This window comes from Mauremys mutica, chromosome 4 (genome assembly GCF_020497125.1).
Source record: "Mauremys mutica isolate MM-2020 ecotype Southern chromosome 4, ASM2049712v1, whole genome shotgun sequence".
Lineage (NCBI taxonomy): Eukaryota > Metazoa > Chordata > Testudines > Geoemydidae > Mauremys > Mauremys mutica.
In genome coordinates, this window is record NC_059075.1 from 65778802 (window position 1) to 65793064 (window position 14263).

Here is a 14263-nt window from a genome sequence, read left to right on the forward strand (position 1 = left end):
TTGGACTGAAATAGATTTACCTTTTCACTATCCACCTTTAGGGGATGCCATGGATCTAGCCATTAAAAATGTGGCTGAGAAGTAACACTCTTGTCAGGACAAATTTTAATTAAAGTGCTACCCGTCTCACCAGTGGATCCTTGTGCCAGCAGTGGACCTAGAAATCTTTCTACCAGCTTGGTGAAGCTGAGAATCAAAATTAAAGATAAAAAAATTGTTCTTCGTTAGAGAAATAGGAATATTCTAACAGTAGGAATAAGAAAGCATAATGGTGAAGTGCATGTGTATATAAAAAGGGATGGTCAACAAGGGGAAAGCAAAAGAAAAGACTACTTGGAGAATGAAACTCTTGTCTCCTTGAGTGCTGATGCACTGGTGCAGTGAGGAAGGGCCAGGAAAGGAGGCTTTGTCTTTAGGAAGTTTCAAACAATATAAAAAACCAACAAAATCAATAGAAAATGGTTTTAGAAGAACCTTTAAAATGAGTTTTATTGTCAGAATTTTACAAGTTGCCTTTAGAGGCTTCATACAAGAACTCTGTTGCAAAACTCTAATAAATAGTCTGCCCCAAGTCCCAAAACTTTTTAAAAATAAAATAAAAACCAAACCAAACTTAAAAATAGAAGAGAATAAGCAAGACTTCAGGATGCTCAGGGATGTTAGCAATATTTCCCATTTACAAATAATATCAGGCATTATACAAATCTCCTTCATACAAGTCATTTTTAAAAAAATAACAGGACATTCTCAACCTTTACAAAAGCACTCCAGAAATAGCTCCAACTGGATTCATTTTCCATGACAAAACATTATTAGAGAAGAATTCCATGGGGATTATCACCACAAATCAAGCTTTAGGTCAAAGTGTAGCAAGTTTCTGTGTAGTAGGATTAAAGAGCATGAAAAAGGGCACCAGAGAGAGCTTGGAAGATTCCCACTGATTATTTCTTTTGCAAGAGTGGGTGACTGGGGAAGAAGGGGAAGCTATACCTGAAATGGACAAATAATACAATGTTACTTATGTAAGGCAATGTGTGTTTCAGTGTGAAGCTGTTAGTGGATTCATACAGAAAAGGGCAAAGATGATACTTCACTGCATGTGGCTTGCATCAAAATCTGTGCAGGTTGTAGTATGAGTTATATTGTGACACCAAAAAGGTATTTCTGGAGAGGTGACATCTTATGGCAAGTTTATAGCTCCTTCAAAGAAAAACAAGTTAATCTTCCTGGTGCCTGGCAGGCGGGGAAGGAAATCTTATGCTAACCAGTTGCACTGGGAAATCCAGACGTCTGAGATCCAAGAGTTAAAATACTGCTTCCCTCCTTGTCCCATTACTTAAGGAAGGGGACAAAGTCTCTAACTACAGCTTTATATTTCCCCATTTGCATTATCCATAACAAGGTTATTAAAAGTTTACTAATGCCAAAGACCTGCTATATAGCTGAGATTAATAAACATTTCTTCTGCCTTTTTTTATTTGAAAAGTTCTATGACCAAACTGGGTAGGGATGGGAGGACAGGTGCAATGACATGGCATATATGGTGTATAAGAAAATGCGTACAGTTTGAAAAAAAATCAAACACTTTACAGCTTCAGCCAGGGACCTACTATATATAGATAGGTAATAGATCCTCAGGTAGGGGAGGGACGGAGACAATGCTTAAGCAGAAGTACAGCAGTTACTCTCAGTCAGCCTGACGCAGCATGCCATTTAGCATGCCAAGTTGCACTATTCCTAAAGTACCTGGCAACCATTGTTTCCATAGGAAACAAAGGCAACTAGAAGTGCTAATGCAAGGACATGTGTGATAATCTGACTCATCCATGGCTCAAGCGTCTACTCTCTCTTTCAATGTTCTGATGCTGATTGTACTGTACCATACACTATGAGCATATGTTCTGTATAACATATGTGAAGATAGCACTAGTGATCAAGCACAAATCATTCAGGAGACACCTAAAACATTGTTTTACATCCCCTTGTCTGTGGCATACTTCAGAAAACAATGTAAGGAAAGCAGCAAAATAAACATTTCTTTCTAGTTTCCTAGGAGTCATAATATTTATCAAAGCAGCAAGGAAAAGCAGATTACCTGAAACAGATAGAAAGGAGTTAATAGAAATAAATAGAGGCAAATAGACCGAACAATTCTGGTCCAGCCTCCAAATCATTTTGTACATAACAGGTAAAGAGATAATGTGCAAAAAATAAAGACATTCACATTTTAGCCGTTAAACTTTTATTTTACCTTTTTTAAATTATTTTTTTGTTTTTCTACAAAAGGCAGACAATGATTGTTGATCTGCGATTGTTCTGAGTGCGTGCAGAGGCGCAAAAAGGGGCCATCAGAGTACGTAGGGCGGGGAAGTGCTCTGATTATACTTTCACATATCATGATTAAGGTGGCATTAAAGCGAAGTCCCACTAACAATTATTTATAACTGATGTTTTCCTTCCCCATTTACTGTTCTCAGTTCATATCAATCGTGTTGAAAACCCATTCAGTGAATTTCTTCAGTTTCTCGGATGCACTCTGGGACTCCTCCTGTAACCGTAAGTTGTCTTCTCGCAAATGTTGCACTTCTGCCTGAAGACTGGCTTTGTCTTCCTTTTCCTAAGGGATGATGAAGAATATGAGAGCTCAGTGGTGATTCCCGGTCACATTTCCTGCCCTTGTCAACAAGGAGGACGCCATCCTAGAGAGGTATTATAGTTTTGTTTCCCCACTTTATAAGAGCTTTAAGTGCGTAGACACTCGTGATATTCTTACCCATGGGCTGCGTGGTGACATTCTTTCCTCCCTACACTCTTTTGGCACAAAATTCTAGTGTAAACGCTAGCTCCCCAAGTGATCACCTGAAAATGGCCACAATCTATTCCACGCTAATGCAGCCCTCCTACGGTGTGACTGCTGAGGAGAACTAAGTAAGAGACGGCAAACACCTCCATGAATACTGTACTGCATACGAGACCTTTGACCTGAGCACAGCAAGATTCTTTCTGCACAGAAGCAATGTATTTCAGCATTACACAGCAGATGTGCTGACTTTACATCTAACTTCCTAACACCACTGTGTTTAAAAAATAAAATAACCTGGACTGTGATCTGAGGAAAGATGTAAAGAGATGTAATTTTCTCAACAAAGGATGAGACTGTTACAAGTTTAGGGGTGATGGAAAAGGTTTATAACATGACTGGTACTGCCTAGCAACAACATATTTACACCTTACAGGCTTCCTGTAGAATAAATGTTTACCCTCTTTAAATCCTCTTGGAGCATCTTCAGCAAACTTTCCAGTTGGTCCACTTTGGAAGCGAGAGTAGGAGGAGACTCTTTACTGTTGGAAGTAGGAGACAAAGACAGTAGTGGCAGGATTTTCCATAATCATTCTTTGCTTCTAACTCTAGGCTGGATTTCTAGCAGACTTTCCTATGAGAAACTGCTCAAAATGTACATTCTGAATATATATTTTTACTTAAAAATGTTCATCACAGGCCTCAACTACTAACAGAAACGGTATACACATGCTTAGGCAGCGCAATCACGCAACAAAATGGGTATTAGCAGTAACCTTAAAGACTCATTGCTTCCTTTCTCTCTTTCTCCATTAGTTACAGGATAATTACATACACTTTGGAATGAGACTGCCTTGGACACTGTTTTAAACATCTCAGATGAAAGAGAACCTTCAGAAACACGGTATTTTCACAAAGGCAGAAAAATACTCAGCATTCTTTTGTTTCCACCCTCCTCTGTTTTTCTTTTGTAAAAATTCATAAGAGATGTAAAAGTTTGTTACAAATCAAAGCATCTCTGCATCCTGTCCTCCCTAGGTTTAATTTAAAAAGCCTACCTGTCAAATATATTTACTCACCCTGTGTAAGGCTTCATCTGTGCAGTAAGCTGGTCCTCAGTCTGATCACTATTGGAAGCAGCACTCACAGGTCTGTTGTTTTCATCACCAGCAGCAAAGAATGAGGCTCGCTGAACTGAAGAGAGAAAGAGAGAGAGACAAACAAGTGTAAATGTAATGATAATTTGCTTTTACTGGAGCATCTGCATTTGAGGATCTCAAAGCAACACAAACATTAAATATCACAACACGACACCTACATGACATATGTAATCAAAGTAGCAATTTAAGATAGGTGAACGGAGGCACCGAAAAATTAAATACAATACCTGCTCAAAGTGACAAAGCAAGCTAGTGGCACAGAGAAATAAAACCCGAGAATCCCATCTCACTGATCTACCACCCTACACCATGCAGCCCCTTTATACTGAAATGGAACGGACATTTTGAAAGGTACAAAACCACTTGTATAAAAGAATATAAGGCACTCCTTTCACTAAGAACTGCAGCACTCACCGTGATTTGCACCTCTTGTGGCAAAAAAGTTTTAGAGCCATCTTATGGCTTCACAAAGCACTATTCGAGTAGCTTGGCAAATCATCATTTTTCCTAAAAAGAAGGCGTTTTCCACATCTTTATGGTTGTGAGAATTACATGGGGAAAGTGAAGAGACCCTGGTCATTTTTTATTTGTTATTTTTGTTTGTTAATCCTCTATAACATATTTTGTGATAAAAAAATGAAAAGAAATCTCCCCTCCTCCACCATTTGTTTTTCCTTATAACTGTTTATTTAGGAAGTTTTAACAAATTTACAAATCATTACCATACCATTTTAGTTTAGGGAAACACCATGAAATTATACATCATCCTTTGGGCTTCCTCGCAAAAATGGTCATACTCAAAAGAAATGACTAGCTACTAATGGCCTCTAACTGGAAAGAGAAAAATAGTCTTCTATTTGGCAAAGGTTTTATTCTGTGTTTTGAATAAGGCTAAAATTAACATGGCCGTTTTGTTTGACAGAGTTTTGCCATGTCCATTGTAAATAAATGAAAAATGCAGGAGAACTGGATGGCTTAAGAATGTAGTAACCGGACATGAAGGTTTTCAGTTCAGCTGGGATCTAAGTGGGATGAGTTGTAGAGCTTTGCCTAGTTTCTAGTCAACAGGTGTCCAAAATCAGAAAAAGCACCAATTATTTATTCTAATTGGTACTTGCAAATCCCACACTGGCATTCAGCACACAGGCCACTGCATTGAGTTGACAGAGAAACTGGATAATTTGTCTCTCCTGGTCAGGTTTGAAGCCCACTGGAGGAGTAGTGGGAGGAAGCTGACAATACACTGCCCATGCTTTACCTGTTCCATGAGTAGACGGGATTGTCAATCAGATACCTTTCACCAGAATTCATGCATTCAAACTTTTAATTAAAAATAAAAGAGTGGATTCAGTGCCTATGAAAGTTCGGAAAGTGAGGAACACTAAAGTCAGGTATACTGTGAACGAGCCTAGAAAAAGAGATTTCCAATCACAGTAAATTACACTATAATGGTGGCCTTGTTCTAATCCTTATTTGTGCATTTCACAAAACCTCTGAACAATTTCATTTCCCTCTGTGAATTAAGATAGGATTAAAACTCTGTTCTCCAGAGGTGAATGGCAAGTACTGTAATCCATGCATCACACAGTTCCCAGGTTAATGTCTCAGCATGTTCTTACATCACTGATATCAGCACTAACTAGGGAATACTGTGTGTTAGTTACTCATACTGCTGCTATTGTAGAACTAGCAGGGGAACAGAGGAAAGTAGGTTACTTATCAGTAACTGCAGTTCTCAGAGTGCATTGCCTGCAGGTATCCACATTCTTGTGGTCCATGCAGCAGAGCATCTGAAAAAGCAGGGATCAGTGGAAGCAACTTCATGAGGTAGAATAGCATTTATGTAGAGATTTGAAAAAGTGAAAGTATCCATATGATTTTTTCCATCAGATTCTAACAATGTTATAGTTTACACTTTGAGCTAAAAGTCTTTAGTGTTTCTTTAAATTCCAGTGGATCTTGGCAATTCCTCTTCAGTTTACTAGTTGTGAAGGAGATGGAAAGCGGATAAAGTGGATATCCATGTGCAAGTCCATGTATTTGCAGGTATGTTCAGGGGAGAATAGCAATGGAAAGGCATGTGCCAGCAAGGCAGACTTTCCGAATTACTTTGGCAATGCACTTCAACTATAATACAGAAACTTCTTTCTAGTGCAATTTGAAGTCATTAAAGTGACTGCACTCCTTTCCACCGCTGTTTGGCTTCGCTCTGCACTTTCATGCCAGATGGATGTCCATGCCTGCTGTGGTCTGTGACTGGTCTGTATTAATGAAAAGTATTCCGTTACACAGAAATGCAGCTAAATCATTTTGTATCCCAGCTACAGTACTGAAACCTGCAGCGTGATTCAAATGTAAAGAAATGGTATCTGAACATTATAAGCAAACACGTATTATGCTGTTGCAATTTGGATTGCATTTTCAAAAGAACTTGGTCTTCAGAGTAGAAGAGAAGCTAAGAAATGGAAAAAATATCAGAATTAAAAAAACATCCTTAGTGAGGTGTATAGTAGCATATAAGCTTTTCAAGTAAAGTATTTTGAATACCTACCCTCAAAGGCTTTGGCAGCATCTACCAAGTTTGACCAGTCCAGATCGGAGGCAGAATCGGGCAAGGGCATAAGACCCGGGTCTGGCATGGGCTGCTTTCTCTGATCCTGGATGTCTGTGAGGGAGCTGTCTGAGGCAGAGAACTCTCCTGGAGCAATGCAGAACAAAAATGAAATAATCAAAAATTCAGCCATTTCCCTCACATAAAGTTTCTTCATTTCCAGATAATAAAAGAACTGAATCCCTATTCCTTGCTTTTCTGGGATGTAATTTTTCAAACCTGCACAGATGCCATTAAGATCTGCAGTGAGACTGATCAGCCATGTCATTCTGCAAGTTAGCTCTTTGGGGACTGTGCTAACCTCCTACCCTCAGATTCAGTTCTTTCCAAGATCTGCAGACCAGCACTTGGAAATCCAGGCTCTCATCTGACATTGTACACTGCAGATTCTTGTACGCCAACAGCTCATGTCCCCTCATGGGCCTGATAAGCTTTAGAAGACTCAGCAGTCTGCAGACTCTACTTCAGCATCTCTGTACACGCTTTCTCTCATGGAATTAAAGGAAAATGAAATATGAAATATTTGTAACCACTGACAAAATTACTTGTTTCAAAGGTGTTAACTGGATTTTCAGATAAATCAGAATATTTCTAGCTCATGTTTTCCCCTCCATATAATATGAAGAGATGCCTTGAGGATGCAGCTGTTATTAATATGCTTAAAATTAACAACATTATGAGTGAATGGAAGGTAACAAATACTGAGTGGTATTAAATATTCAGTTCTGTTTAAACTCTCTCTTACCAAGGGCATGTAAATTAGAAAGACAATTTATGTGTCACTCAAATGTTTGGGTTCTTTTATCTTGGAGGGCTAAATTTTACAGAAAATTTTGGTGACGACTGCATAAACCCCCTGCTTTAGAATAAGAGTCTTGACATTTCCAGTTCAGTGCAAAGGAGAGAATGACAGAGCAGCCAAGCTTCTTTTGGAAAATACAGAGGTCTAAATGAAAGGAGACCCTGTATAGCCTGCTCTCTTTTACGCTCACAGGGCATACAGGCACTCTTTCCACAAGTCAGTTACAAATGTAACTCAGTCTAAAAATCTATTTTAGTACCTATGGAGAGAAGGAGTAAAGGGACCTTCATCCCTCCCACTTCACTATGAGAATTATGTTACACAGCAGCAACTATTTACAAAAATGTCAACTTCAATATTGAATGAACTGATGTCTAGGAATGAGAGGCAGCTGAAAATTATGTAGATATTTTTTCCAGCATAGTCATCTGTTGAAGAAAATGTATTCTATGAACCTGATGACAATCAATGGACAAACAGTATTCCCTGTGATGCAGTGGGCAGTTTCTTTTCCCAGTTACATGGCTGGGGTGAGATACGTTTAACAATTCTGTGTTTTAATTCACGGCACCTTTTAACAGCAACAGTTATTGTAAAACTAGTACTCCTAGTGGCAGATAAACACAGATTTGGAAAGAGCAGGGTGATATATTAGGAGTCAGAATTTCCTGCATCTACAAATAATGCAGTCCATTATTTGTACCCTGGTTATCTGTTTTTTGGAGCAGAGAGTTTGGGTTTTTTAGGCTAATCCCTGAGTCCCTTGGTGCACGTCATTACATCAGTGTGGGCAGTGCCACAGCTCAAAATTCAAGCTGGAGAAGATCAGAGACAACATTCTAATACCGAGAATTGGGGAAGGAGGTTCAGTACTTTAGCTAGGATAAAAGAGGACTTCCCCAAAGAGTGGGGAGGACAGGCAGCTACTTCTCCCCTCCAACTCAGGAGTACGCAAGCTTCCCTTGTTCCTCCTGGTACTGTGTAGGGGGACAGATAAGGTTGCTGAAGCTTTCTCCCCCCCTTTCTTTATCATACAATTCATATTTGATCAACTCACTAAATTTGGCAAAGAATGTCCTGCGTAATAAAAAACTGGAGCTTCCATTCTTGGGAAATTGTAGACCTCCTCTTATCGGTCTTCTCAGCTGCTCTGATGCATACTAAACACTCCCAGGCCCCACCTTTGAAAAGTTGGCAGGGTCCAACCTTGAAGAGTTGGCAGGTGTTTTAGGTCCAGAGAAATGGCACATACTATAACCAACTATGCTAAAAGTTAAAGCAAAATGCAAATCAAAGAACTACCAACTACTGTAGTTTTGTTTTAAGTGCTTAAATATTTCTGCATTGAGTTGAACCTATTGGTATTATAACATTCATATTCTTTTACCTAAAATGTATCACAATATGGATGAACAGAAACAGGTATACATCTCCAAAAGACATTGTGGAGCATTTTTACACTGGGAGACCTATTGAACTATTTCTCCAAGTGAAGGTTAAATATTCAGAAAACATACAGTTACTTATTTAAGTAAGTGGTGCAGTAGGAATCTGTGTAAAATCCCACCCACCATCACTCCTGTCAGCAGCAAGGGATTCAGCACAATGTAATCCACATTATACTGCATAAAATTACTGATGCTCTTCTCTGCAGTAACGAGGGAATTTGCAGTATCATCTGCACATTTTGTAAAAAATGAGTATGGAAACTCTTTCCAGTTACCTATTTAATGCTTGATCAAATTGCTTAAGTAAATCCAAACTCTGCAGTGTGTAGTGCAAGGATTTGAATTCAGGATCACTAGGTGCATTAAGAATTTATTAAGTGCTTTAATACCTCCAAATGTCCACTGGCATTCATCCACCCCAATGGTATTCATTGTCAGTGGTACTCTACGCCTATAAACTACACATTAAAACGAGGGACACCAGAAGTAGGCAATAGTTACTTGTATGACACCCAGGAAGGGATCTTTGGACCAACGAGTCTTGATTCTGGCTTTTGGCAGTGGTGAAAACGTGAAGCTAAAGAAAAAGGCAAACTTCCCCACTCCTTCCCCAAAACTATTTACTTGACCTATTATGCAATGCTGTACCCATGGGGGGAAAAATCCAGCTTACATTCTGAGACATGGGATTTGACTCCCCTTACTTTAGCAAAATCAAGATGTAATTAACAAATAGCCAGACAACTGTTTTTTGTTGAAATAACTGTCATGGCATCTCTCCTTTACTGTAATAAGGCTGGACATATACTTACCATGTAATGACTTCATTCCTAAAGTGTACGATGGCCTTCGTAAGGGTAGTGACTTGGGGAGAGAAGGATATGTGCTGCTGAACAGGACATCATTTGGCAGGGCTTGGTCCAAGAGGGAGGCCCGTGAGGTGAAGAAGTGTTCCCTTTGACCACTGTAAATACTCTCATCTGACAGAGTCCTCTGCAAGGCACGCTTTGTGGTAGGAGTGCTAGGGAACGGAGACTGAGAGGAGGGAAAGGTGTGACTATACAGTCTTAAGAGGACATCAGTACATGGTAACATTTCAAACATACACTACATGTGTTTATTAAAGCAATTTCTATTTGTATAAAGAAGCAGGCTTTAACATACCCAGTCTTCGTCAAACTGGATGGGACAAAGTACTACATGAACAACTCTGTCTAGATCAGGGGTCGGCAACCTCTGGCATGCAGCTTGCCAGGGTAAGCACCCTGGCAGGCCGGGCCAGTTTGTTTACCTGCCGCATCGGCAGGTTCGGCCGATCGCGGCTCCCACTGGCCGCGGTTCGCCACTCCTGGCCAAGTGGCAGGAAGCCGCAGCCAGCACATCCCTCGGCTCACGTCGCTTCCCGCTGCCCCCACTGGCCTGGGACGGCGAACCGCAGCTAGTGGGAGCCACGATTGGCCGAACCTGCCGACGTGGCAGGTAAACAAACTGGCCCGCCCTGCCAGGGTGCTTACCCTGGTGAGCCATGTGCCAGAGGTTGACGACCCCTTGTCTAGATGAACATGAAGTCCAGATGTCCTATTAGATCTTTGCCATCTCTAATTTCTATTTCTATCATTCAACAGACATCTTGTAGGACATTAACCTCAAAAAACTCCTCATGGATTCTGTAAATTAGCTCCAGACCATATGTACTAAGGAAAAAATTTACAGAAGCAAGTTAAGTGATACCTAAAACAAATAATTCTACCTCTTGTGCTATCTTCCACACACACTGACTAAGATGCCAATTAGCTACAAGCCCCATGCAACAGAACAATGAGGAAAGTCTGACAAACTAAAATCCTTCACAGAGCTTTGAGAAAAAATTAACAAAACAAAAACAGCTCTACTAACAGAAATCCCTAGAGCAGACATGATAATGTGCATTTTGGAGAGCTGCTCTCTTGCACAGAGAAATACTTATCTGTTTACATACATACATACATACACATATACATAAATGTTATTTAACCAGACAGTAATCTATTTCTGTGATTAAAACCCACACTGAAGGGTGGAACAGAAGCGGGGAGGAGGAGAAAGGTTGTTGCTTCTGTACACTGGAGAACAATCTGCCAAACTGAAATATGTTTTAATCAAAAAGATCAGATGCCCCTGCTAAAATCTGCTGCAAGTTTTGTGTTTATGGATAAAGAACCACAAATGTAGCTAAAACATTTTTAAAACTTGCTGATACCATCTGAAAAAACAGAACAGAGACATTTTACATGCTAATTGTGTATTCTGCCAGTTCTCCTCCATGGGATCATCCACACTAGGACAGATACACACGTTGGTCATTTGGTGAGCAAGATGAATATTGCAGGGTGCGGACAAAGCAGGTCTCTAAAGTTACCACAGCAGAAATGACATCGTAATGGGATTTTTGAAAACATACTAATATAAAAATTATGTGCCCATTGAGATGTGGAATTATACCTGTTTATGGGGCTCAGTTGCCACAAAAATAAGACAGGCTAATTTCATTGCTATGGTGTCAGGAGGTCTGAAAGGACAAAGTGAGTTTTCCATTTAAGGCTGAGCACCAGAAAAACAACAACTCTTGGTACCAAGGGGCCAAGAATAAGGGTTTTATATATGTTAGGTAGAGAACCACTCTGTTTTCTCCTTTTGGGACCAAAAGCCCAGCTGGCAGTTTCTTCTCATGACCAAGCCAAGCCCCACAACACTTGTCCCTAGGAGAAAAGGGAAAAAAAGAAGCCATTGCTAACACCAGGCACTGCTCAATGAGGAACACCTGCAGTGTTCCTTGTGTCAGACATCCCAGAGTAGAAACACTTGCAGCCTCGAATATTAGAAACTGGAAACATGAATAGCTCTGGACCTTTAAATTGTTAGGCTACTAATATTTGAATCCGAGGTGGATTTAGGGAGAGAGATAATGTGAGCAGAGTAGTGAAAAAGGAGAGTGACCAGGGAGTTAGAGTAAGATGGCATGGAGGTGAAGGGTGTGAAGAGAGAAGAAGCAGTAAGAGAAGGGAAGGAGAGATGGGCAGGAGAACTGAAGATGACAGGGAGAAGGGAAGGGATGAGAAGGCAAAAATATTAGGAGATCAAAAAAACCTGTCTATCAGGTAGCTAAGGAGGGCCACATTTCTTCACCTAACATGAAGTACAAATTGTGCACTGGGTAGAAATTATAATTATGTTTAAATTTTAACATTTATTTTCATTATTGGTAGATAATAGCATTGATAAAATTGAGCAGGTCACGAGGCTGAGCTGACACACTGATCCCAGTCACGAAGAAAATGAAGGATACTGGAAAGATTGAACTCGTGCATAGTCAATAAAAAAAGAGGCTCACAAAAGATACACGCTATTCACGGTCCGTCCCTGGGACAATTAACAGTTTAAATGGAATTTCTTGAAAAGACAATAAGCGCCCGTTTACAGATCAGGAGGAGGGTGTTTCCCCTTATTTCTCCTTCCTCTTATAAACCACTATACTATTAAAAAAAAAATTCTTCCCCATGGCAAACGTTTTTCTCTCTAGCCTCTAAGGTAATATATGAAAAAATCTGTATATGGAATCTGTTACTTATAAGTTTTAATAAGACTTTTTGGGTTTTGACAAGCAAAGAAAGAAATTGCAAGCTCTCTCTTTTGCATGGTTGCTGTGGAAACCATTTGGGCCTTGGGTGATGAACATGAACTGTTAATCATTGATTTAGTACACAGACACTATAGAAATCAAAACACTCTTGAAAATGATCTATTTTATTAGTATTTAAAACTATAAGTTATTACATTTTCTGATGAAACCTTAGGAAATTTTTCTGAATGGATTTAGTATGTATGTAAAATATTTGTTTTAGGTGTTCTCTTCAATTAAGCATGTTAGTCTCCTCAAAGGATGGCACAAAAAACTGCCACACCATTGCAACAGCTGGAATACCAAAACCATTCTCTAAGTACTACCCTCCAGCAGTTGATAAGCTCTGAGGCAAATGGCCAGCGTTGTGTCCATGTTAATAATTCAGGGAAGATTAAAATTTTGGATTTTTTGTTTTGTTGTTATGGATGAGAACAGGAAAGTTTCATCTGAGAAACTCATAGGATGTTGTGAGGTGCTGAGAAGCTCCTGTAAAGAGGTGAATGCCTTCAACTCTCCTTAGAGTTGACAGTGTTCACATTTGCCTTGAGGTACACAACACGGCAGTTTCAGTTAGGCTTTTATTTTGTTTTCAACAGTGATGAACAATGCTTTACACTTGATGTGCTCAGACACTAAGGAAGTCATTGAGTCCAGATCCTCAGCTGCTGTAAACTGGCACAGATCTCTGAAGTCAATGGAACTCTGGTCCCCTGGTCTCTACCTGCCTCCTGAATTTCACTTAACAGTGACAAAAGAGGATGATCCATGTCTGTAGCATACCTTAAAATTCTTCTGGGACTCTGGCGTTGGGCTGTCAAGATCTATCAGTTTCTTCAGCTCTTCCTCAACAGTGGACTTGGATGCTCGTTTTGGTGATGCCCGTAGATCTCTGGCTGATGCACGCAACCGTGGATGGGCCATTTCATTGCCATCACTCTGGTGACGTCTTAAAGGGAAGGGAACAGACATGTTCAGGACCCAAAGCCGCTCGGGGCTTGGTCTATGAATGTAATAAGCAGTAAAGCATCATCAAGATTTTCAGAGGGAAAAAAAGGGGTAGAGAGGGAGGGTGTGGGTATGGGAAGATTAAGATCAAGTTTTGTATAATACAGTAAAGTCCAATATAAATGAAACCTGTTAAAGGAATAAACCTGTTGAAAGCATCAACTTCCAACGCATGAAAAGAGTATCATAATAAATTTCCCTATTAAAGGAATGTATCTATTCAAAGAATAAGTATTCTGCACAAAGAACAATATATAAACTAAAGTCTGTTAAATACTAGCTGAATGCTTAAACATACCAAACGTCCCTATTCTTTTACCTGGCTTCCAGTGTATAACTTGTACAAAATACTTTTTATTTTAGCTTCTATCTAGCATTTCCTTCGGTGGCCCATTGCACAGTTACTGGCATCATCTGGGAATTCTGTGCTTAACACCAATAATGACTTTAAAGAAACCCTAATTGCCCAGACATTTGAATCTCCACTGTTCTGGGTCAATGGTTCTGATGTGCATTTTTCCAACATCCACTTTTCAAGGTCATCTGAGACCCCAAATCACAAAACTCTTGATGCAAATCTTAGAATGTGGGAACAAAATGAAGAATCTAAGGGAAAAAACACTCAGTGTTGAGGATGGTTTTTTCATTTGTTCAGTTACTATTTTGAGTTTCATTTAAGAATTCTCTAAAGAAAAATTCTAGAATTTAATAAAGATGAAATCTACAGCATTCTATAGAATTTCTATAGAAATTACTTTAAAAACTTTTAGTAAATG

The 14263-nt window shown here is 39.6% G+C and overlaps 1 protein-coding gene across 1 annotated transcript in view; it reads right to left on the reverse strand.

The window, feature by feature from the left end:
- Window positions 1–471: 471 nt before the first annotated feature.
- SIPA1L1 (signal induced proliferation associated 1 like 1) overlaps window positions 472–14263 on the reverse strand; it is a 177649-nt gene continuing 163857 nt past the window's right edge. The window contains exons 16-21 of the mRNA XM_045014975.1: window positions 13263–13428; window positions 9634–9856; window positions 6512–6658; window positions 3880–3994; window positions 3261–3342; window positions 472–2617 (exon numbers count right to left, since the gene is read on the reverse strand). Coding sequence (XP_044870910.1) covers window positions 2474–2617; window positions 3261–3342; window positions 3880–3994; window positions 6512–6658; window positions 9634–9856; window positions 13263–13428 — 877 coding nt within the window. The 3' untranslated portion in view covers window positions 472–2473. The remainder of the gene's footprint in view (window positions 2618–3260; window positions 3343–3879; window positions 3995–6511; window positions 6659–9633; window positions 9857–13262; window positions 13429–14263) is intronic.